At 44.1% G+C, this 21,782-nt stretch overlaps 1 protein-coding gene across 3 annotated transcripts in view; it reads left to right on the top strand.

The window, feature by feature from the left end:
• LOC118398394 (sphingosine-1-phosphate transporter MFSD2B-like) overlaps positions 1-21,782 on the top strand; it is a 56,453-nt gene that overhangs the window by 16,677 nt on the left and 17,994 nt on the right. The window contains exons 1-6 of one of the 3 annotated variants that reach the window (XM_035793677.2): positions 5,152-5,263; positions 5,622-5,793; positions 8,697-8,873; positions 9,407-9,714; positions 13,953-14,078; positions 14,215-14,339. In XM_035793677.2, coding sequence (XP_035649570.1) covers positions 9,628-9,714; positions 13,953-14,078; positions 14,215-14,339 — 338 coding nt within the window. In that variant the 5' untranslated portion in view covers positions 5,152-5,263; positions 5,622-5,793; positions 8,697-8,873; positions 9,407-9,627. Of the gene's footprint in view, positions 1-5,151; positions 5,264-5,621; positions 5,794-5,981; positions 6,334-8,696; positions 8,874-9,406; positions 9,715-13,952; positions 14,079-14,214; positions 14,340-21,782 lie in introns of those variants that run through there. The other 2 variants (XM_052470700.1, XM_035793679.2) reach the window with 2 other exon arrangements.

The following is a 21,782-nucleotide window of genomic DNA, read 5'->3' as shown; positions in this document are numbered from 1 at the left end:
GAAACACAATGATAAAGCAATAAATAAACTTCTGTTAGTGCTAAACACTGCTAGAATCCTGACTAGAACCAACATTTTTTATCATATTACTCCAGTGCTAGCCTGTTAAGGCTGGGGCTGATTTCAAGGTTTTACTATTAACCTACAAAGCATTACATGGTCTTGCTCCTACGTATCTCTCCGATTTGATCCTGCCGTACATACCTATAGGTATACATTTACATTTAAGTCATTTAGCAGACGCTCTTATCCAGAGCGACTTACAAATTGGTGCATTCACCTTATGACATCCAGTGGAACAGCCACTTTACAATAGTGCATCTAAATATTTTAAGGGGGGGGGGGTGAGAAGGATTACTTTATCCTATCCTAGGTATTCCTTAAAGAGGTGGGGTTTCAGGTGTCTCCGGAAGGTGGTGATTGACTCCGCTGTCCTGGCGTCGTGAGGGAGTGTGTTCTACCATTGGGGAGCCAGAGCAGCGAACAGTTTTGACTGGGCTGAGCGGGAACTGTACTTCCTCAGTGGTAGGGAGGCGAGCAGGCCAGAGGTGGATGAACGCAGTGCCCTTGTTTGGGTGTAGGGCCTGATCAGAGCCTGGAGGTACTGAGGTGCCGTTCCCCTCACAGCTCCGTAGGCAAGCACCATGGTCTTGTAGCGGATGCGAGCTTCAACTGGAAGCCAGTGGAGAGAGCGGAGGAGCGGGGTGACGTGAGAGAACTTGGGAAGGTTGAACACCAGACGGGCTGCGGCGTTCTGGATGAGTTGTAGGGGTTTAATGGCACAGGCAGGGAGCCCAGCCAACAGCGAGTTGCAGTAATCCAGACGGGAGATGACAAGTGCCTGGATTAGGACCTGCGCCGCTTCCTGTGTGAGGCAGGGTCGTACTCTGCGGATGTTGTAGAGCATGAACCTACAGGAACGGGCCACCGCCTTGATGTTAGTTGAGAACGACAGGGTGTTGTCCAGGATCACGCCAAGGTTCTTAGCGCTCTGGGAGGAGGACACAATGGAGTTGTCAACCGTGATGGCGAGATCATGGAACGGGCAGTCCTTCCCCGGGAGGAAGAGCAGCTCCGTCTTGCCGAGGTTCAACTTGAGGTGGTGATCCGTCATCCACACTGATATGTCTGCCAGACATGCAGAGATGCGATTCGCCACCTGGTCATCAGAAGGCGGAAAGGAGAAGATTAATTGTGTGTCGTCTGCATAGCAATGATAGGAGAGACCATGTGAGGTTATGACAGAGCCAAGTGACTTGGTGTATAGCGAGAATAGGAGAGGGCCTAGAACAGAGCCCTGGGGGACACCAGTGGTGAGAGCGCGTGGTGAGGAGACAGATTCTCGCCACGCCACCTGGTAGGAGCGACCTGTCAGGTAGGACGCAATCCAAGCGTGGGCCGCGCCGGAGATGCCCAACTCGGAGAGGGTGGAGAGGAGGATCTGATGGTTCACAGTATCGAAGGCAGCCGATAGGTCTAGAAGGATGAGAGCAGAGGAGAGAGAGTTAGCTTTAGCAGTGCGGAGCGCCTCCGTGATACAGAGAAGAGCAGTCTCAGTTGAATGACTAGTCTTGAAACCTGACTGATTTGGATCAAGAAGGTCATTCTGAGAGAGATAGCGGGAGAGCTGGCCAAGGACGGCACGTTCAAGAGTTTTGGAGAGAAAAGAAAGAAGGGATACTGGTCTGTAGTTGTTGACATCGGAGGGATCGAGTGTAGGTTTTTTCAGAAGGGGTGCAACTCTCGCTCTCTTGAAGACGGAAGGGACGTAGCCAGCGGTCAGGGATGAGTTGATGAGCGAGGTGAGGTAAGGGAGAAGGTCTCCGGAAATGGTCTGGAGAAGAGAGGAGGGGATAGGGTCGAGCGGGCAGGTTGTTGGGCGGCCGGCCGTCACAAGACGCGAGATTTCATCTGGAGAGAGAGGGAGAAAGAGGTCAGAGCACAGGGTAGGGCAGTGTGAGCAGAACCAGCGGTGTCGTTTGACTTAGCAAACGAGGATCGGATGTCGTCGACCTTCTTTTCAAAATGGTTGACGAAGTCATCTGCGGAGAGGGAGGAGGGGGGATTCAGGAGGGAGGAGAAGGTGGCAAAGAGCTTCCTAGGGTTAGAGGCAGATGCTTGGAATTTAGAGTGGTAGAAAGTGGCTTTAGCAGCAGAGACAGAGGAGGAAAATGTAGAGAGGAGGGAGTGAAAGGATGCCAGGTCCGCAGGGAGGCGAGTTTTCCTCCATTTCCGCTCGGCTGCCCGGAGCCCTGTTCTGTGAGCTCGCAATGAGTCGTCGAGCCAAGGAGCGGGAGGGGAGGACCGAGCCGGCCTGGAAGATAGGGGACATATAGAGTCAAAGGATGCAGAAAGGGAGGAGAGGAGGGTTGAGGAGGCAGAATCAGGAGATAGGTTGGAGAAGGTTTGAGCAGAGGGAAGAGATGATAGGATGGAAGAGGAGAGAGTAGCGGGGGAGAGAGAGCGAAGGTTGGGACGGCGCGATACCATCCGAGTAGGGGCAGTATGGGAAGTGTTGGATGAGAGCGAGAGGGAAAAGGATACAAGGTAGTGGTCGGAGACTTGGAGGGGAGTTGCAATGAGGTTAGTGGAAGAACAGCATCTAGTAAAGATGAGGTCGAGCGTATTGCCTGCCTTGTGAGTAGGGGGGGAAGGTGAGAGGGTGAGGTCAAAAGAGGAGAGGAGTGGAAAGAAGGAGGCAGAGAGGAATGAGTCAAAGGTAGACGTGGGGAGGTTAAAGTCGCCCAGAACTGTGAGAGGTGAGCCGTCCTCAGGAAAGGAGCTTATCAAGACATCAAGCTCATTGATGAACTCTCCGAGGGGACCTGGAGGGCGATAAATGATAAGGATGTTAAGCTTGAAAGGGCTGGTAACTGTGACAGCATGAAATTCAAAGGAATGCTACGGTGACAATACAATAATTATGGAATGATCTGCCTATCCATGTGAGAGACGCAGACTCGGTCTCAAAATGTAGGACCTATGATTGAGAGTAGTCTGGCCCAGGGGTGCGAAGGTGAACGGCAAGGCACTGAAGCTGCGAATTGTCCTTGCTGTCTCTGCCTGGCCGGCTCCCCTCTCTCCAATGTGATTCTCTGCCTCTGAGCCTATTACGGGGGCTGAGTAACTGGCTTACTGGTGCTCTTTCATGCTGTCTCTAGGCGGGGTGTGTCACTTGAGTGGGTTGAGTCACGGACGTGATCTTCTTGTCCGGTTTTTCAAAGTCTGGGGTTATGCCTCATTAGAATATCAACAATTAAACATTATTTAATGAATTTGCCCTCAGCGAATGGCTTGCTATGTCTAGCAATTCTGTGGGACAGTAACTAGCTAGCTCTCGCAATTCCGTCGTTTGCTGAATGCAGTTTTGTGAAAAGTCTGCAAGCTGCTCTTGCAACTGAGAAAGCAACTCTTTCGATGCACTTGCCCTCTGCTCAGAAGACATAATCCTATATTTCTCTACATGCTTCGTCTGGAAGTGTAGGGACAAGTTGTAGTCTTTCAAGACAGTGATGTTCTCTTTACACAATAAACAAAAGGCTTTGCCTGATACTTCAATAAATAAATATTTCAATGTCCACTCTTGCTGGAACACCCTACATTAATTGTCTACTTTCTGTTTCTTTTTAAATCTTTGAAAAACTATTTTTTGTGTGTGTGTCAGCCTGTCAGTCACAGTGACCTCATGCAGTTATTTTTTTGTGCCTTCAAAATAAATGTCCCACAAACAGTGGGAGTTAAATCATTACACAAATGTGAGTATTCATTCAAGCTTTTAATTTGAATAACAAATACGTTTTTCAAAACTTTACTATCGCAAATTCTTTGTGATTTGAGCATGATTCCTCTGGCCATACTGAATCAGGTCACGGGCTGGATATGGCTCCCGGGCCAGCCTTTGCCCAGGCCTGCTCTAGATCTAGCTCTCAGGTGTAAATGATCTAGGCACTTATGTCATTTATTTGGCCCAGTACCAGGTTACCTTCAGAATGGCAAACACTCAATCTCATCTTTCCAAAGATGGGTCACAGGCCTATTAGTGTGTAGCCCAAACTATTTGGAAGCTACAGACAGAAGTTGGCACATCGGTAGTACCAACTTCAGACAAGTCCTGTGATGCTCGTGGAGCCCAAACTGTTTGGACACTAGAGGTTTTTGTGAGAAGACCAATTTTCGGGATGTCTCCTGGTCTGACAAAACCCTGTATCTCTGCCATGTTCCACTGCAGTCTTGGAAAAGATGAGGTGGATTGAGATGCAGCCCAGGAAAAAAAGTAGTTTAAAAATGGGGATTTTGATGGAGATTTGTTATTTATTACTGCACCCCTCCACATACAACACCGCCAAAGCACACACAACCCTGGGTCGCTCGTCTTTTCAGTTTGCTGCAGCCAGCGACTGGAATGAAGCTGCAACAAACACTCAAACTGGACAGTTTTATCTCCATCTCTTCATTCAATGACTCAATGGACACTGGTGGTTGTGTCTGCTTCACGTGATGCATTGTTGCCTCTACCTTCTTGCCCTTTGTGCTGTTGTCTGTGCCCAATAATATTTGTACCATGTTTTGTGCTGCTGTCATGTTGTCATGTTGCTGCCATGCTATGTTATTGTCTTAGGTCTGTCTCTATGTAGTGTTTTTGTAATGAATACTCAGGGAGAAAGGTGTAGATTCACAGGTGTTTATTTCACCTAGGACTGAAGGCTATAACTGGTTGACACAAACGAGCTAGGAAAAGGCTTAATAGAGTCAAAACAAACAATACTTCACAAAGGCACAAACAGAATGAACTGAACTAAATAAGGAGCTGATGAGACCAGGTATGTAACTAACACTGGTGAAATCAATGAACAAAAATGAAATACAGGGCTACGTTCAAGAACACAAAGAAACGGGGCTACGTTCAAGAACACAACGAAACAGAACACAAGGTAGACTAAGAAAATAAATACAGAACCTTACAGTTGTGGTATCTCTCTTGTCGTGATGTGTTTTGTCCTATATATATATATATATATATATATATATATATATATTAATCCCCGTCCCCGCAGAAGGCCTTTAGCTAGGCCGTCATTGTAAATAAGAATTTGTTCTAAACTGACTTGCCTAGTTAAATAAAGGTTCAATAAAAAAAAATACATTACGCTAATTGGATTTCCAAGGGGCGACGGAGGGAACACGAGACATAAGAGAGAGCAGGACACAAGGAGAGTCGATGTGAAAGCTACTGCACAGCTGGACAACCCATAGAACTAGACAGGTATTTTCTTTAGGCTACCATGGGTCTGCCAGGCAGACTGTCAGCGGGGTCCTGTAGTAAAAGGGGACACATTTCCCATCCGCAACATATTTAATAGCACTACGATTGCCTGGAATTACCTAACTTTAAGTCCCATTTTATATTTTCCAAACTGTCTTTTTACCTGATCCGCTACAGAAATTTGATTTGCACATTCCTCTTAACGCATTATTTAGCATTATCTGAAACATATACGGAGTAATGCGTTTATATGCATGATTTCCCGATGGTGATATATTTGCAGGCAGTCATTTTACTGGCAAGGGCGGACTGAATGTTTGAGGACATCTTAAGGGTTTGGCTGGGTTCTCCCTTTCAGATATCTGTGCCCCGGTTGCTGGCAGCGTGTCTGAGAGAATGCAGTGTAGTTGACTGCTCAGCGGTTTGACGCCTTGTTGTGAAAGAAGGGATGCTGCGAAGAGGAGAGAAGAGAACAGTCAGGTCTTCTGTGGGACAGGAGGTGCGCTGAATATATCGTTGAACAAAGACTCGTGAGTGAGATTAACCCTTGAACAATATAAAAAGCATTGGATATATTAGATCACATTTTAAAACGGGTTGGTATGAGATTGTTCTAACTATGCACCTGACATTTGCCTATTTGGTGACAATCATACTAGTTGATAATTAAACGTGCTCAGATTTATGCCTATAACCTGTATAAAGTGTGTGTCTATGTATCACAGTCTCTGGTGTGTTTGTGCGTGTGTGCCCGTCCCTCATGAATCAGATTAGAATGCAATTTAAACCTACATCGCAGCCACGTAGGCCTGTCGATCATAGCATAACGTTAAAACGTTCAACCGGGCTGCATATAATGCATTCCTCTAGCCTAACACCATCTGCTTCTGACCTGTAAGGGAAACCAATCCAGCCAATTTTCATTCGGATTTGGTGTTTGGTGAGGTGCCAGCATCACATAGCATGGAGGCAAAGAGGAAGAAGATTTAATACATTAACATTCACTGTGGGGAAAAGTAACTTATTATGATAGCTGGAAAGTTATGCCAACAATGTCACCAGACAGCAATGTAAGTTACACATGTGCAATGGATCATTAATCACATAGATTCTGTCATTGAGATAGCAGAATGAAAAAGTGTGTGTCTGTTTGAGGGGCTGCGCTGCTCTCTTATCAGGGAGAGAGGTAGAGAGAAGTCTGATACCATCGTTTTTTCTCAGATCTCATTGTGACCACTGCAGGCTGATTTTTGCTCAAATCTGTAGATTGAAATGAGAACTTGTTTTAAACATACTGTAGGCTGAAGTTACACTGCCTTTAAGGTCAAATAATGTTTATTGATCATCTTAAGAGCATAATTTTTCAAGGTGGCTGATAATTAGAATATGTCCAAACAACCTCTGCTTCATTACATAAGCCTACCCACAGTACCTGTAAAAAGTTTGGACACACCTGCCTGTTCCAGGGCTTTTCTTTATTTTACTATTTTCTACATTGTAAAATAAGTGATGATATCAAAACTATGAAATGACACATGGAATCATGTAGTAACTAAAAAGGGTGTTTGTAACGATTTTGGAAATGAGCAGACCAAGGCGCAGAGTGAATTGAGTTCCACATCTTTAATTACAAAGTGAAACTAGAAACAAAACTTAAAGACCGTGACGACGTAGTGCTCAAACACACAAACAATATTCCACAAATGCAGGTGGGGAAAGGCCTACCTAAATATGATCCCTAATTAGAGGCAACGATTACCAGCTGCCTCTAATTGGGAATCACACAAACCACCAGCCTAGAAATCTATAAACCAGAACCTCCCCAGTCAAGCTCTGACCTAAACACCATAGAGAACTGAGGGCTCTCTATGGTCAGGGCTTGGCAGTGTTAAACAAATCAACATATATTTGAGATTCTTCAAACTAGTGACCCTTTGGCTTGATGACAGCTTTTCACACTCTTGGCATTTTCTCAAACAGCTTCATGAAGTAGTCACCTGGAATGCATTTAAATTAAAAGGTGTACCTTGTTGAAAGTTAATTTGTGGAATTTCTTTCCTTAATGCATTTGAGCCAATCCGTTGTGTTGTGACAATGTAGGGGTGGTATACAGAAGATAGCCCTATTTGGTAAAATACCAAGTCCATATTATGTCAAGAACAGCTAAAATAAGCAAAGAGAAATTACGGTCCATCATTACTTTAAGACATTAAGGTCAGTCAATGTGGAACATTTCAAGAAGTTTGAACGTTTCTTCAAGTGCAGTTGCGAAAACCATCAATCGCTATGATGAAACTGCCTCTCATGAGGACCGCCACAGGAAAGGAAGACCCAGAATTACCTCTGCTGCAGAGGATAAGTTCATTAGAGTTACCAGCCTCAGAAATCTGCAATTAACTGCACCTCACATTGCAGCCCAAATAAACGCTTCACAGAGTTCAAGTAACAGACACATCTCAACATCAACTGTTCAGAGGAGGCTGCGTGAATCAGGCCTTGATGGTCGAATTGCTGCGAAGAAACCACTACTAAAGGACACCAATAAGAAGAAGAGACTTGCTTGGGCCAAGAAACACGTGCAATGGACATTAGACTGGTGGGAATCTGTCCATTCGTCTGATGAGTCCAAATTTGAGACTTTTGGTTCCAACCCGCTGTGTCTTTGTGAGACGCAGAGTTAGGTGAACGGATGATATCCGCATGTGTGCTTCCCACCGTGAAGCATGGAGGAGGTGTGATGGTGTGGGAGTACTTTGCTGGTGACACTGTTGTGATTTATTTAGAATTCAAGGCACACTTAATTAACCAGCATGGCTACAACAGAATTCTACAGCGATACGCCATTCTATCTGGTTTCAGCTTAGTGCGACTATTTATTTTTTCAATAGGAAAATGACCCAAAACACAGCTCCAGGCTGTGTAATGGCTACTTGACCAAGAAAGAGACTGATGGAGTGCTGCATCAGATGACCTGGCCTTCACAATCACCCGACTTCAACCCAATTGAGATGGTTTGGGATGAGTTGGACCACAGAGTGAAGGAAAAGCAGCCAACAAGTGCTCAGCATATGTGGGGAACTCCTTCAAGACTTTTGGAAAAGCATTCCAGGTGACTACCTGATGAAGCTGGTTGAGAGAATGCCAAGAGTGTGGAAAGCTGCCATCAAGGCAAAGGGTGGCTTCTTTGAAGAATCTAAAATGGAAAGTATATTTTGATTTGTTTAACACTTTATTGGTTACTACATGATTCCATATGTGTTATTTCATAGTTTTGATGACTTCATTATTATTCTACAATGTAGAAAATAATGAGAATAAAGAAAAACCCTTGAATGAGTAAGTGGTACTGTATGTTATTATAACCCTGTAATGACTATAATGTCAATGTTATTATCACCTTCTGTGATTGTGCTACCACTGTTGACCACTGGAGGCACATGTCCCGCTGTGAGACTCGGTGAATGAAGTGGAACAGCACTGTCTGTCAAACACCGCAGTCTCCTTCTGCTCTACTGCTGGAATCTGCCTGCATGCGACTCTCTCCCTGTATCTCTCTGAGCCTGCGATCCACTGAGTGCCTCTACTATTCTCTTGTCTCAGCATCACTCAGGTAAAGCCAATACAGACCTCTCTTTCTATTATTGTATTCTTGCTTATTGTTTACCTGGGATGTGACTGAGATAATGACCGAGATTTGAGGTTGTAAGGGATGTGTTCACTTATGGCAAAACTGCTATGATATAGTAAAATAAATGATTGTTTGTTATATGTGTTAGGTAGATTCTGTTTGTGGCAGCACAATTTCACCACGTCAAATTCCTGGTACATGCAAATGTATTTGGCGAATAAAGGTGATTCTGATTCTGAGATAGCCTCGCTCATAAACAAAAATACAGAATATTTGCAAGCATATTTCCATGTGTTTTGCCTACCAATATAGGGTGTCACATTTTCTTCATCCTATCTTAATAATGATACATGAAGACATGGCATCTCTTAATTAGATGTATTAATGTGATGCAGTGTTGCTGGCTGACATAAATACATGTGAAATAGAGATCAGGGTGAAACATAGGGGATGGTTATGTGTGTGTTTACAGTATGTGTGGGTTCTGCCTAACTGCCCTTCCCTCTCTGGCTCAGTTCCAGCCCCTGAGCACTGAACACAGGGCAGCATGTGAGTGGCAGCAGAATTGAGCAGCCTCACGTCCTCCCGAACACACACAGGAACACCAGCTCATCCCCCGGCCGTCACTTAGAGTCACACGCACACATACTTACGCTCACACTCAGACACACACACTTTCAGACTCAGAGAGACACACATTCACTCACATTCACATACAAACGCTCAGGAGCCAGCCATGGCGAAGGGAAAGAGGGTACCCCATACCCCAGCAGGAAAACTCTTCAAGCCCCCAGAGCCAGCTTTCAACAAGCCCCCCCACCAGGTAAGGAAACACTGCTTTTATTTAGTGAATCAGTTGGCTAGTTTACCCCTGGACTGACATCTCAGGGGACGTTCATGTTCCTTTGGTTTGGCTTTCTGGCGTGCTGTTATACAAATCCTGGATATTTGAGAGATTGAGGGCAGGGAGTTAGTTAATTACATTGAACATCAGTTGGATTGTGATAATACTACTTACAGCTTAGGACCAGACACAGAGGACGTTTCTCTCTCTGTTGGATGGATGATATTGGTGTAAGTTCACCCTGAGTGCTTTTTGGGTACCAGTAAGACTGCCTGAATGTCAGAAAGAGACATTCCTGTGAAAGAATGCAGTGTGTGTGTGCCAGTGAAAATATGTGAAGCCGTGTACTTGTGTGAGTAAATGGAATGCTTACTTATTGATGGTATTCCAGCACACATGCCCAGGGGCGGAAGGCAATGACAGACGAGGAGCCAAACCGTTATTTTACTATACCACCAGTTCATTATAATACAGATGTAGCCTATTGTGTTTCATATTACCTCCAGTGCATTGATACAGACAAAAATAAGTACTCTACATCGTCTTCTATGTTTAGATTCACACTGGCTTATTCACTGCTGGAAATTCAATATTGTCTGGCTGCACTTATTGCTCAGCAATGTGTTTAATGCTGTCCTAATTCAGTAAATAGCCATTGAAGAAAAGCGATGTAATATTTACACCGTTTTTCTGAAAGAATGGATGCAGCGTGACCTTGAGCTGTGTGTGTGTGTGTGTGTGTGTGTGTGTGTGTGTGTGTGTGTGTGTGTGTGTGTGTGTGTGTGTTCATGTGAGTGTGGAGGAGCTGTGTGTGTACAGCATGGCCCTTATGAATGATATGTGTGTGACCTGGGTGAATTATACATGCTAAAGCAGCTAAAGCAGAGGCTGAAACAGAGGAGACTAAAGCCCCTAATGCAGGGTTCCCCAAATGGCGGCCCACAGGTGTTTCTTTTGCTGTTGGACATTAAAGACTGTACAAACACCATCAAATCAGCTCCAAGTGATTACAATTTTGGAAATCTGTTCCAAAGTATTCCCACACATAACAGAGATGTGTAATCGTAAACAAATGTAAGCAAGGTTTGAAATTATTATGTTTTAGTCAAATATTATATCCGTTTGGGCTTCTTGCGGTCAATTTGCAGTTAAACAAATTATTTGTAATTATTTCTAGTTGATGATCCCTGCCCAAACAGTCACCTGTCACAGTGAGTCCCTCAGCTTCAGCCAGGCCCTCTGGTGGTCAATCACCAGAACACAGCTGACAGCTCCAGACAGGAGAAGAGAGGGACTTGTTTGACTTCTCTATTGCTGTGTTTAGGTGCTTTCAGAATAAGTATGTTACATGTTGTAATCCTTGTGAGTTAAATTCTGTATGCCAAGTCTGTGTCCAATCCCTTGGCATCACAGAGGCCAGAACTTCACACTCTGGTTCCATCCTAACACTTTCACACACACACACACACACACACACACACACACACACACACACACACACACACACACACACACACACACACACACACACACACACACACACACACACACACACACACACACACACACACACACACACACACACACACACACACACACACCAACCATAAAATCTGCCTTTTAAGTCCAATGTCAAATTGTATGAGGAAATTCTACTGCCTGTAAACCTTTATGTAAAGCTCTAAACCAGCTTTATTTCTTTATACAACCAGCTTTATCTATCACACGCATACAGTACACACACTCAATCTGTGAATGCTGACAGAAGTGGGAAAAGCAATCAAACATATTCACTATTCCCTACTCATCCTCTGTGTGCGTCACAGTCAGCTAATAACTAAGATCCTCTTTAAAAACATAAAGGCACGTAGCCAGAGTCGCTTTTTTTCCCCCACTTCATCATCATTAACAAAGTCATTTACTTTGGGAATTTGCCCCATTTTCCCAGAGCCACAGTATGCTGATGGTCTGTTCTCTCTGAGGTGCTTTTGTGTGTGTGTGTGTGTGTGTGTGTGTGTGTGTGTGTGTGTGTGTGTGTGTGTGTGTGTGTGTTTATGCAGTTATAGGAAGCTAGATAACGTGTGTTCAGACAGCGGAGGGATATCCTGTTTACATCTTCAATCATAAGACCTCAGTAAATAAGACTGTAGTCAGACTTTCTCTGTGTCTGTGTGTAGAGCTAGCCAAGCGCCACTAATGAATGCTATCAGGCCCTGACTATCTGGTATGAAGTTAAGATAAATCCTTGTTTGATGACCTGTGGACTATTTAACCTTCTTGTACAAAGAGAGAGCCTAAAACGACATGGCCTCTTTACAGTACACTCTTAGAAAAGACGGTGCTAACTAGAACCAAAAAGGGTTCTTTGGCTGTCCCTATTGGAGAACCCTTTGAAGAAACCCATTTGGTTCCAGGTGGAACCCTTTTAGGTTCTATGTAAGAACCCTTTCCACAGAGGGTTCTACATGGAACCCTAAATAGTTTTACCTGGAACCAAAAAGGGTTCTACTTGGAACCAAAAATGGTCATCCTATAGGGACAGCCGCAGAACCCTTTTGTGGAACCCTTTTTCCCAAGAGTGTAGCTCTGTTTTCTGGGTTTACCCCCTCAGTGTGGAGTATGTTATGGGGATACAAGCAGTGACGGCAAGTCCAACTACGTAGCTGTATTGCAGATGAGGGTAAAAGTCATAGACACACTTGATGTTGAACCAAGACGTCACTGATCTGGCACAGACCATTGGGATATTAAGACCCTTCATCAGTTAACCAGTATTTTTCGGTAGAAACCAAAGACTTGTCTTGTCTTCCCATTTAGAGCTAACTGCAGTGAGGATGAGTGGAAGGGGTAGAGACTAAGTAGAGACTGAGAGTTTTGAAGTTAATCCACATGCTACTCTTTCCTTACTCATAACCCGCTTGTCTTGCTGTGTTTTAAATAATTACACAGCTCCCTTCTAGAATTGTCATTCTAGAAACCATCAATGTTTTCTTGAGGAGACGAAAGAAGATCAAATAAAGTCAGCCAGATAATGACAGTGTGTTGAAGGGCTTTGGACTGTGGTTGGTCTGTAGTTGTTTTGGTGATATCTTTCTTTCATAAAGCCTGAAAGGCCTACAGTTGTTGGCAGCGAGGTAACCCGCCCATAACTGTAATGTATGGAAACAACAAAGGTTAGCGGGAGAGAGAGAGAGCGTGGAGAGAGATGGGGGAAGAGAAAAAAGAAAGGAGAGAGAGAGAGTTCACTTGCTTTGGCAATGTTACCATATGTTTTCCATGGCAATAAATCCCTTAGATTGAAATTGAATTGAGAGAGCGCGAGAGAAAGATATGTATATACTGTATGTACATATAGAGGGAGAGAGAGACATTGAATCAGAAGCTGCTGTATTTTGGCCCGTGTGTGTTTCCGTGTCTGTATCCGAGATGTTCATAACAGTCGTATAATATTGGGCTGTCCAGGAGCCTGCTATTTCATGTGTAAGGATGGAAACATCTCTGCTCATCCCCTGATCATAAGTGTTAGGGTTAGTTGAAATGGTGTTGACCGTTATTGAACATCTACTGAACGTCAACAAACCATCTACTTGGGACTATCCAAATAAAGAATGACCCTTTCCATCTCATGGATAGTGCTTCACTAAACAATGTTGCAAGTCATATTTGGACATAGTATATAAAATATATTTGGACATATATTTCATACTATTTGGACAAGGAAGTTAGTCATGGTCTATGACATAAGGTCAAACTTCTGTATCGAACTTTATGTGAATGGCGCTCAGTGATGTCCCTGACATCACAGTGGACAATCTATTTCTGAAAATAGAATTCTAAAGACACAGAAAGGAGGGACATTTTTATCTCCAGTTCTGTGGTTCTGAATGTTTTGGGGACGCCACAAATCCAGCGCCCTGCTGTCACAGACTCACTCTGCTACAAAATCTGTATTCCTTATCCACAAAGATAGCTTCCACCTTCAGATTTGTTTCCTGCTTGTATCTTATCTGAGGCTAATATTTAGGCTACATAGCCATGGCTAGCAAACACAATTATTGTCTTTACACGGTAAAGAAAGGCGGAGTAGTCAACTGTATCTCATCGGCTTTGCATATCATTTATTTGACTATTTCTCCGATAATGCACCTCCATGAAATGTGTGAGTGATAGGCCTAACTGACTTGTAACTCTCAGATATTTCTTCTGCCCGTCCATAGACTGTGCTGGACCAGAGGCTGTCTTTCTGCAGTAAACTGTGTTTCGCCATCGGAGGAGCCCCCAATCAGGTGGCCGGCAGTGCTACGGCATTCTTCCTCCAAATCTACCTGCTGGATGTGGCCCAGGTAACAAATCTTTGTGTGTCACTCTCTTTTTCTCTTCCTATTTTCTCTCTCTCTCTTTCCCTCTCTCTCCCTCTTTTTCCTTCTTTCCCTCCTTTCTGTGTCTTCTAACTCCATTCCTCTGTTAACTCCTCCTCAGATCAACCCGTTCCAGGCCTCCATGGTTCTGTTCATAGGGAAGGCATGGGGAGCCATGACCGACCCTGTTGTAGGCTTCTTCATCACCAAGAGCAAGTGGACCAGGATAGGCAGACTCATGCCCTGGTGAGGCCATACACACATCAATCACTGATTGCACAGAGTGCACACACCTGGTTTCACAAGGGAAAAAAACAGCAGAGCAGCTCCAGAGGACCACAGATCTTAGTGTTTATATACACCCTGAGAAATGCTACCTATAAATGCTAGGCTTCACATTCGGACTCTATTGAATTATACTAACGCTTTTCCCCGTGGCTGACGTGAGTAAAAGTTTTAAACATTTTAACACTCGCAAGGTCCACCGGGCCAGACGGAATAACAGGGCACGTTCTCAATGCATGCCCAGACCAGTTGGCAAGTGTCTTCACTGACATTTTCAATCTCTCCTCGTCCCAGTATGTAATCCCAACTGACCACCATCGTCCCTGTCCCGAAGAGCTCCAAGGTAACCTGCCTAAATGACTACCGCCCTGTAGCACTCACATCTGCAATTAGGAAGTGCTTTGAAAGGATGGTCATGACACACATCAACACCATCATCCCAGACACCCTGGACCCACTCCAATTAGCATACTGCCCGAACAGATCCACAATGACACAATCTCAATTGCACTTCACACTGCCCTCTCCCACCTGGACAAGAAGGGAAATAACTATGTGAGATTTCTGTCCATAGACTACAGCTCAGATTTCAACATCATAGTCCCCTCCAAGCTAAGGACCCTGGGACTGAACACCTCCCTCTGTAACTGGATCCTGGACTTCCTGACGGGATGGCCCCAGGTGGTGTGGGTAGGCAACAACCCCCCGCCACACCGTCCCTCAGGTTGTGTGTCCCTCCTGTAGTTCCTCCAACACCATCATCCTCTGCTGATGGCACGACGGTGGTAGGGCTGTTTATCTGTGGCAATGAGACAGCCTACTGGGTGGAGGTCATAAACTTGGCAGTGTTGTGCCATGACAACAACCTTTTCCTAAGACCAAAGACCTAATTGTGGACTACAGTAAAAAGAGTGGAGCGCACGCCCCCATCCATATCGACAAGGCTGTAGTGGAGCCGGTCGAGAGCTTCACGTTCCTTGGTATCCATTTCACTAAGGACTTTACATGGTCAACTCACACCCGCACAGTCGTGAAGAGGGCATGAAAGCGCTTCTTCCCCCTCAGGAGGTTGAACAGATTTTTCATGGGCCCTCGGATCCTCAAAACGTTCGACAGCTGCACCATCGAGAGCATCTTGACTGGCTGCATCACCACTTGGTATGGCAAATGCACCACCCTCGACCGCAAAACGCTACAGAGGGTGGTGCAGACAGCTCAGTACATCGCTGGGGCCGAGCTCCCTGCCATCCTTGATCTCTATATCAGGTGGTGTCAAAGGAAGGTCTAAAAAAATTGCCAAAGACTCCAGCACCCAAGCCATAGACTGTTTACTCTGCCACCCTCCGGCAAACGGTACCGGAGCATCGGCTCTCTGACCAACAGGCTGCGAAACAGCTTCTACCCCCTATGTCATAAGTTTGCTTAATAGTTCATTAATGGTTACCCAGACTATCTCCACTGACCCTATCTTACACCGGTTTTTCACACACACAATACTATAGAGTATATACACACTCACACACACTACACTGACACTCTCACACGACCCACACACATTCACAGACAATACACACACACACACACACACACACACACACACACACACACACACACACACACACACACACACACACACACACACACACACACACACACACACACACACACACACACACACACACGCGCAGAGAGACACACGCAGAGAGACAGACACATAAACACACACACTTGCACACTCATCTGTTCTTTATTCTTACTCTTATTATTATATATCCTGATGCCTAGTCAATTTTTAGTGTTATTATTATATATTATCTATCACTTCACCCTGCCTTCATTACATATCTACCTCAAATACCTCGTACCCCTGCACATCGTCTATATACAGTGGCAAGAAAAAGTATGTGAACCCTTTGGAAATACCTGGATTTCTGAATAAATTGGTCATCAAATTTGATCTGATCTTCATCTAAGTCACAACAATAGACATATAGTGTGCTTAAACTAATAACACACAAATGATTGTGTTTTTCTTGTCCATATTGAAGACATAATTTAAACATTCACAGTGTAGGTTGGAAAACATATGTGAACCCCTAGGTGTCGCGACTTCCTCCGAAGTCGGTCCCTCTCCTTGTTCGGGCGGCGTTCGGTGGTCGACGTCACCGGCCTTCTAGCCATCGCCGATCCTATTCTTGCTATTCACAAGAAGCATTGCCTGATGTGAACCATGCTTCAAACAAAAGAGATCTCAGAAGACCTAAGATTAAGAATTGTTGCCTTGCATGAAGCTGGAAAGGGTTACAAAATAATCTCTAATAGTCAGTGAACGGTAAGACAAATTGTCTATAAATTGAGAGATATCAGCACTGTTGCAACTCTCCCTAGGAGTGACTGTCCTGCAAAGATGACTGCAAGAGCACAGCACAGAATGCTCAATGAGGTTAAGAAGAATCGTGGAGTGTCAGCTACAGACATACAGAAATCTCTGGAACATGCTAACATCTCTGTTGATGAGTCTACAATATGTAAAACACTAAACAAGAATGGTGTTCATGGGAGGACACCACGGAACCACTGTTGTCCAAAAAACCCCATTGCTGCACGTCTGAAGCTCGCAAAAGAGCACCTGGATGTTCCACAGCGCTACTGGCAAAATATTCTGTGGACAGATTAAACTACAGTTGATTTGTTTGGAAGGAATACACAACACTACGTGTGGAGGAAAAAAAGGCACAGCACACCAACATCAAAACCTCATCCCAACTGTAAAGTATGGTGGAGGGAGCATCATGGTTTGAGGCTGCTTTGCTGCCTCAGGGCCTGGAAGGCTTGCTATCATCTACGGAAAAATGAATTCCCAAGTTTATCGAGGCATTTTGCAGGAGAATGTAAGGCTATCTGTCCACCAATTGAAGGTCAACAGAAGTTAGGTGATGCAACAGGACAACAACCCGAAATACAGAGGTAAATCAACAACACAATGGCTTGAACAGAAGAAAATACGCCTTCTGTAGTGGCCCAGTCAGAGTCCTGACCTCAACCCAATTGAATTGCTGTGGCATCACTTCAAGAGAGCGGTTCACACCAGACATCCCAAGAATATTGCTGAACTGAAACAGTTTTGTAAAGAGGAATGGCCCAATATTTCTCCTGACCGTTGTGCAGGTCTGATCCGCAACTACAGAAAATGTTTGGTTGAGGTTATTGCTGCCAAAGGAGGGTCAACCAGTTACTAAATCCAAGGGTTCACATACTCTTTCCACCCTGCGCCGTGAATGTTTACACAGTGTGTTCAATAAAGACATGAAAATGTATAATTGTTTGTGTGTTATTGGTTTAAGCAGACTGTGTTTGTCTATTGTTGTGACCTAGATGAAGATCAGATCAAATTGTGTGTCCAATCAATGCAGGACTCCAGGCATTTCCAAAGGGTTCACAGGGTTCACATACTTTTACTTGTACCTGTATTTTATTCTTCTTGTTATTATTTAACTCTGCATCGTTGGGAAGGGCTCGTTAGCAAGCATTTCACGGTTAAGTCTATACCTGTTGTGTTTAGTGCATGTGACAAATACATTTTAATTTGATATTTGTAATCCACAGCTGTACCCTTATAACTGTAGACCTGCAGAGAGTGTTTACCAAAAGCAACCACATCAAACTTAACCGTAACCCTAGGTGTCAGCTCTAAAGTGTGCGCGTGTCAGCTCAAAGCTGTGTAAACGTACTGGCTTGACACGACTCGCTTACAAGAAGTACTGGTTGAGTACTTAGTGCTGATTCTGATGTGACTGAGGTAGTGCTGTATAAGCTTTACAAGGCATAGATTACTGACAAGCTGACAGGCTGGAGAGATACCAGATCACAGCATTACTGATTTGATTACTACTGTATGTGTGTCTGTGTGTCCCGAGTGTTTTTGTGGCAGAACGCTGGGGACATGCCCGTTTGTGTGTGTATGATGATCATCAGCACCGTGAGAAAGCCAGACCCTCCCTCTAGTTAACTCCTGAGGGAATGCCCCTCTAACTGTCAGACAGGAAGTCCCCTGGACATGGGCTGTGACATCATCAGACAGACAGGAAGGGATCAGTATCTATGTCCTGAGCAGTTTGTGGCAGAACACCGGGGCTGTACCCGGTTGTGTGTGTGTGTGTCCTGAGCGGTTTATGACTGTGCCCAGTTGATACCCCTGGGTACTACTGTGTTTATGTTAGAGCCCGCCATGCCAACAGAGAGGAACGTTTAGATAAAACTGGGACATTTCACTCACCATTTCTGAGAGTGTGATGGAGCTGAAATCCCCTTCTTGCTTTGGTGTCAGTCTCTCTGTGTCTGCCTGGGTGCATGTGTTTTGCCCTACTTCCCTTTTTGACAAACTCCCATTGGATTATCTTACTACCCATCCTGTGAGCCATTTTACAGAACATTCTAACAGTCTATTCTAACATTATAACTGTTCCATTCAGTCACTGTGCCTTTTCAACCCTCCCATGACCAGCCTATACAGCAGCAGCCCCAGCCCCAGTGCTAGGCAGCCCTGTAACTCTCTTTGTGTGGCTGAACAATCACTAAGGACAGGCCTCTGTGTCACAGGGAGAGCTGGACTGTACCAGAACTCACCACTCTCGACCTCTCTCTACCGCTTTCTCTCTTTCTCTCTCTGTCCCCTCTCTACCTCGTTCTCATGCTTTCTCTATCTCTCGCTTTCTCTATTAATCCCTCTCTGTTTTTGTTTTTGTTTTTGGGGGGGTAGATCAGCTTTAATATTGCAGATAAATATTTTCTACAATGTAGAAAATAGTAAAAATAAAGAATAACCCTGGAATGAGTAGATGTGTCCAAACTTTTGACTGGTACTGTGTCCATATATTTAAAAAATATATATATTTTATTATTTTCCACTAACCCTACCACCCCTTCCCAAATTGAGGTCAACTAAAGGACAACAACACTTAGGGCTTCTACTTCCAGGTTATACATCCTATATACATTTTACAGGCACAATGTATTTTACAATAGTTATTTTTTGTTTGTTTTTAATCCCAGCCTTCAGCTACCCTCAACCCCCTTCCTTCTGTCTCTGAAGACCATCCAGTTTGATGTCTATTTCCATATACTTTTAACTGTGCTGTTTCACAAAAGTTCTGAACCTATATACATTTTAATGACACAGTATATTTTACATGAGTTATCTTGTTGTTTTTAGGCCCACCCTTCAGCCCCACAAAACCCCTCCCATCTCTTAACACCATTCTCTGGCTTGTTTTAAAAATAGCGATATTTTAGAGAATATTTCATTTTCAAACAACCGAAAGTGAGAGGTTGTAATCTGAATAAAGGGGAAAAGGCCATTCTTGAACATGGGATGAGACATTTTTACTAATCTGTTAGAGAACCAGTTTAGATTTGAGTATAACTTTTGTATGACTGAAGCCTTTAGTGAGAGGTCTAATGCATTCATATTTAATCATTTCTGCCCTCGAGTTCATATTCATTATATAAATATACCGTTTAGTTTTGAATGGCTTGCCATTCCAAATAAAATTGAATATTGTTTGCTCATATAATTTAAAAAACAGATCCCTAGGTGTAGGCAAAGCCATAAGCAAATAGGTAGTCTGGGATATGACTAAAGGGTAAATCAGTGTGATTTTTCCACAAATAGACAGATATTTTCCTTTCCACGGTACTTTCTATTAAAATGTATTGTAGTGAGAATTTCTTTCTTTCGGGATACGAATACAGAGTATGTCCACATCACCGTCAAACCATTTTATTGGTAAACTACATTTTATTTTTTATTTTATTTCACCTTTATTTAACCAGGTAGGCTAGTTGAGAACAAGTTCTCATTTGCAACTGCGACCTGGCCAAGATAAAGCATAGCAGTGTGAACAGACAACACAGAGTTACACATGGAGTAAACAATTAACAAGTCAATAACACAGTAGAACAAAAATGAGTCTATATACATTGTGTGCAAAAGGCATGAGGAGGTAGGTGAATAATTACAATTTTGCAGATTAACACTGGAGTGATAAATGATCAGATGGTCATGTACAGGTAGAGATATTGATGTGCAAAAGAGCAGAAAAGTAAATAAATAAAAACAGTATGGGGGTGAGGTAGGTAAAATTTACCGATAGACTATGTACAGCTGCAGCGATCGGTTAGCTGCTCAGATAGCAGATGTTTGAAATTGGTGAGGGAGTTAAAAGTGTCCAACTTCAGCGATTATTTTTTTTTTGCAATTCGTTCCAGTCACAGGCAGCAGAGAACTGGAACGTAAGGCGGCCAAATGAGGTGTTGGCTTTAGGGATGATCAGTGAGATACACCTGCTGGAGCACGTGCTACGGGTGGGTGTTGCCATCGTGACCAGTGAACTGAGATCAGGCGGCGCTTTACCTAGCATGGACTTGTAGATGACCTGGAGCCAGTGGGTCTGGCAATGAATATGTAGCGAGGGCCAGCCGACTAGAGCATACAGGTCGCAGTGGTGGGTGGTATAAGGTGATTTGGTAACAAAACGGATGGCACTGTGATAAACTGCATCCAGTTTGCTGAGTAGAGTGTTGGAAGCTATTTTGTAGATGACATCGCCGAAGTTGAGGATCGGTAGGATAGTCAGTTTTACTAGGGTAAGTTTGGTGGCGTGAGTGAAGGAGGCTTTGTTGCGGAATAGAAAGCCGACTCTAGATTTGATTTTAGATTGGAGATGTTTGATATGAGTCTGGAAGGAGAGTTTACAGTCTAGCCAGACACCTAGGTACTTACAGATGTCCACATATTCTAGGTTGGAACCATCCAGGGTGGTGATGCTAGTCAGGCGTGCGGGTGCAGGCAGTGAACGGTTGAAAAGCATGCATTTGGCTTTACTAGCGTTTAAGAGCAGTTGGAGGCCACGGAAGGAGTGTTGTATGGCATTGAAGCTCGTTTGGAGGTTAGATAGCACAGTGTCCAAGGACAGGCCGGAAGTATACAGAATGGTGTCGTCTGCGTAGAGGTGGATCAGGGAATCGCCCGCAGCAAGAGCAACATCATTGATATATACAGAGAAAAGAGTCGGCCCGAGAATTGAACCCTGTGGCACCCCCACATGGTAATGTAAAAGCTGTATTTTTTTTAGTGATCCAATACATAATTTAGTACACTTAGCCTAATTTGGTTTCAATCCAGAGAGGTTAGAAAAAGTATCTAGATTCTCTATGAGGCTGTGGAGGGATCCAAATTGTGCATTTAAATGAATAATCAGCATATACTTTTTGTTTTTAGGCCCTGGATTTCCAGCCCCTTGATATTATTGTTGGATCTGATTTTAATAGCTAACATATCGATGGCCATAATAATTAGATATGCCGATAGGGGACAACCTTGTTTTTCTCCTCTTGACAGTGTAA

This window comes from Oncorhynchus keta, chromosome 19 (assembly GCF_023373465.1).
Source record: "Oncorhynchus keta strain PuntledgeMale-10-30-2019 chromosome 19, Oket_V2, whole genome shotgun sequence".
Lineage (NCBI taxonomy): Eukaryota > Metazoa > Chordata > Actinopteri > Salmoniformes > Salmonidae > Oncorhynchus > Oncorhynchus keta.
Note: the sequence above shows the minus strand (reverse complement) of the source record. Positions and strands in the feature narration are given on the sequence as shown.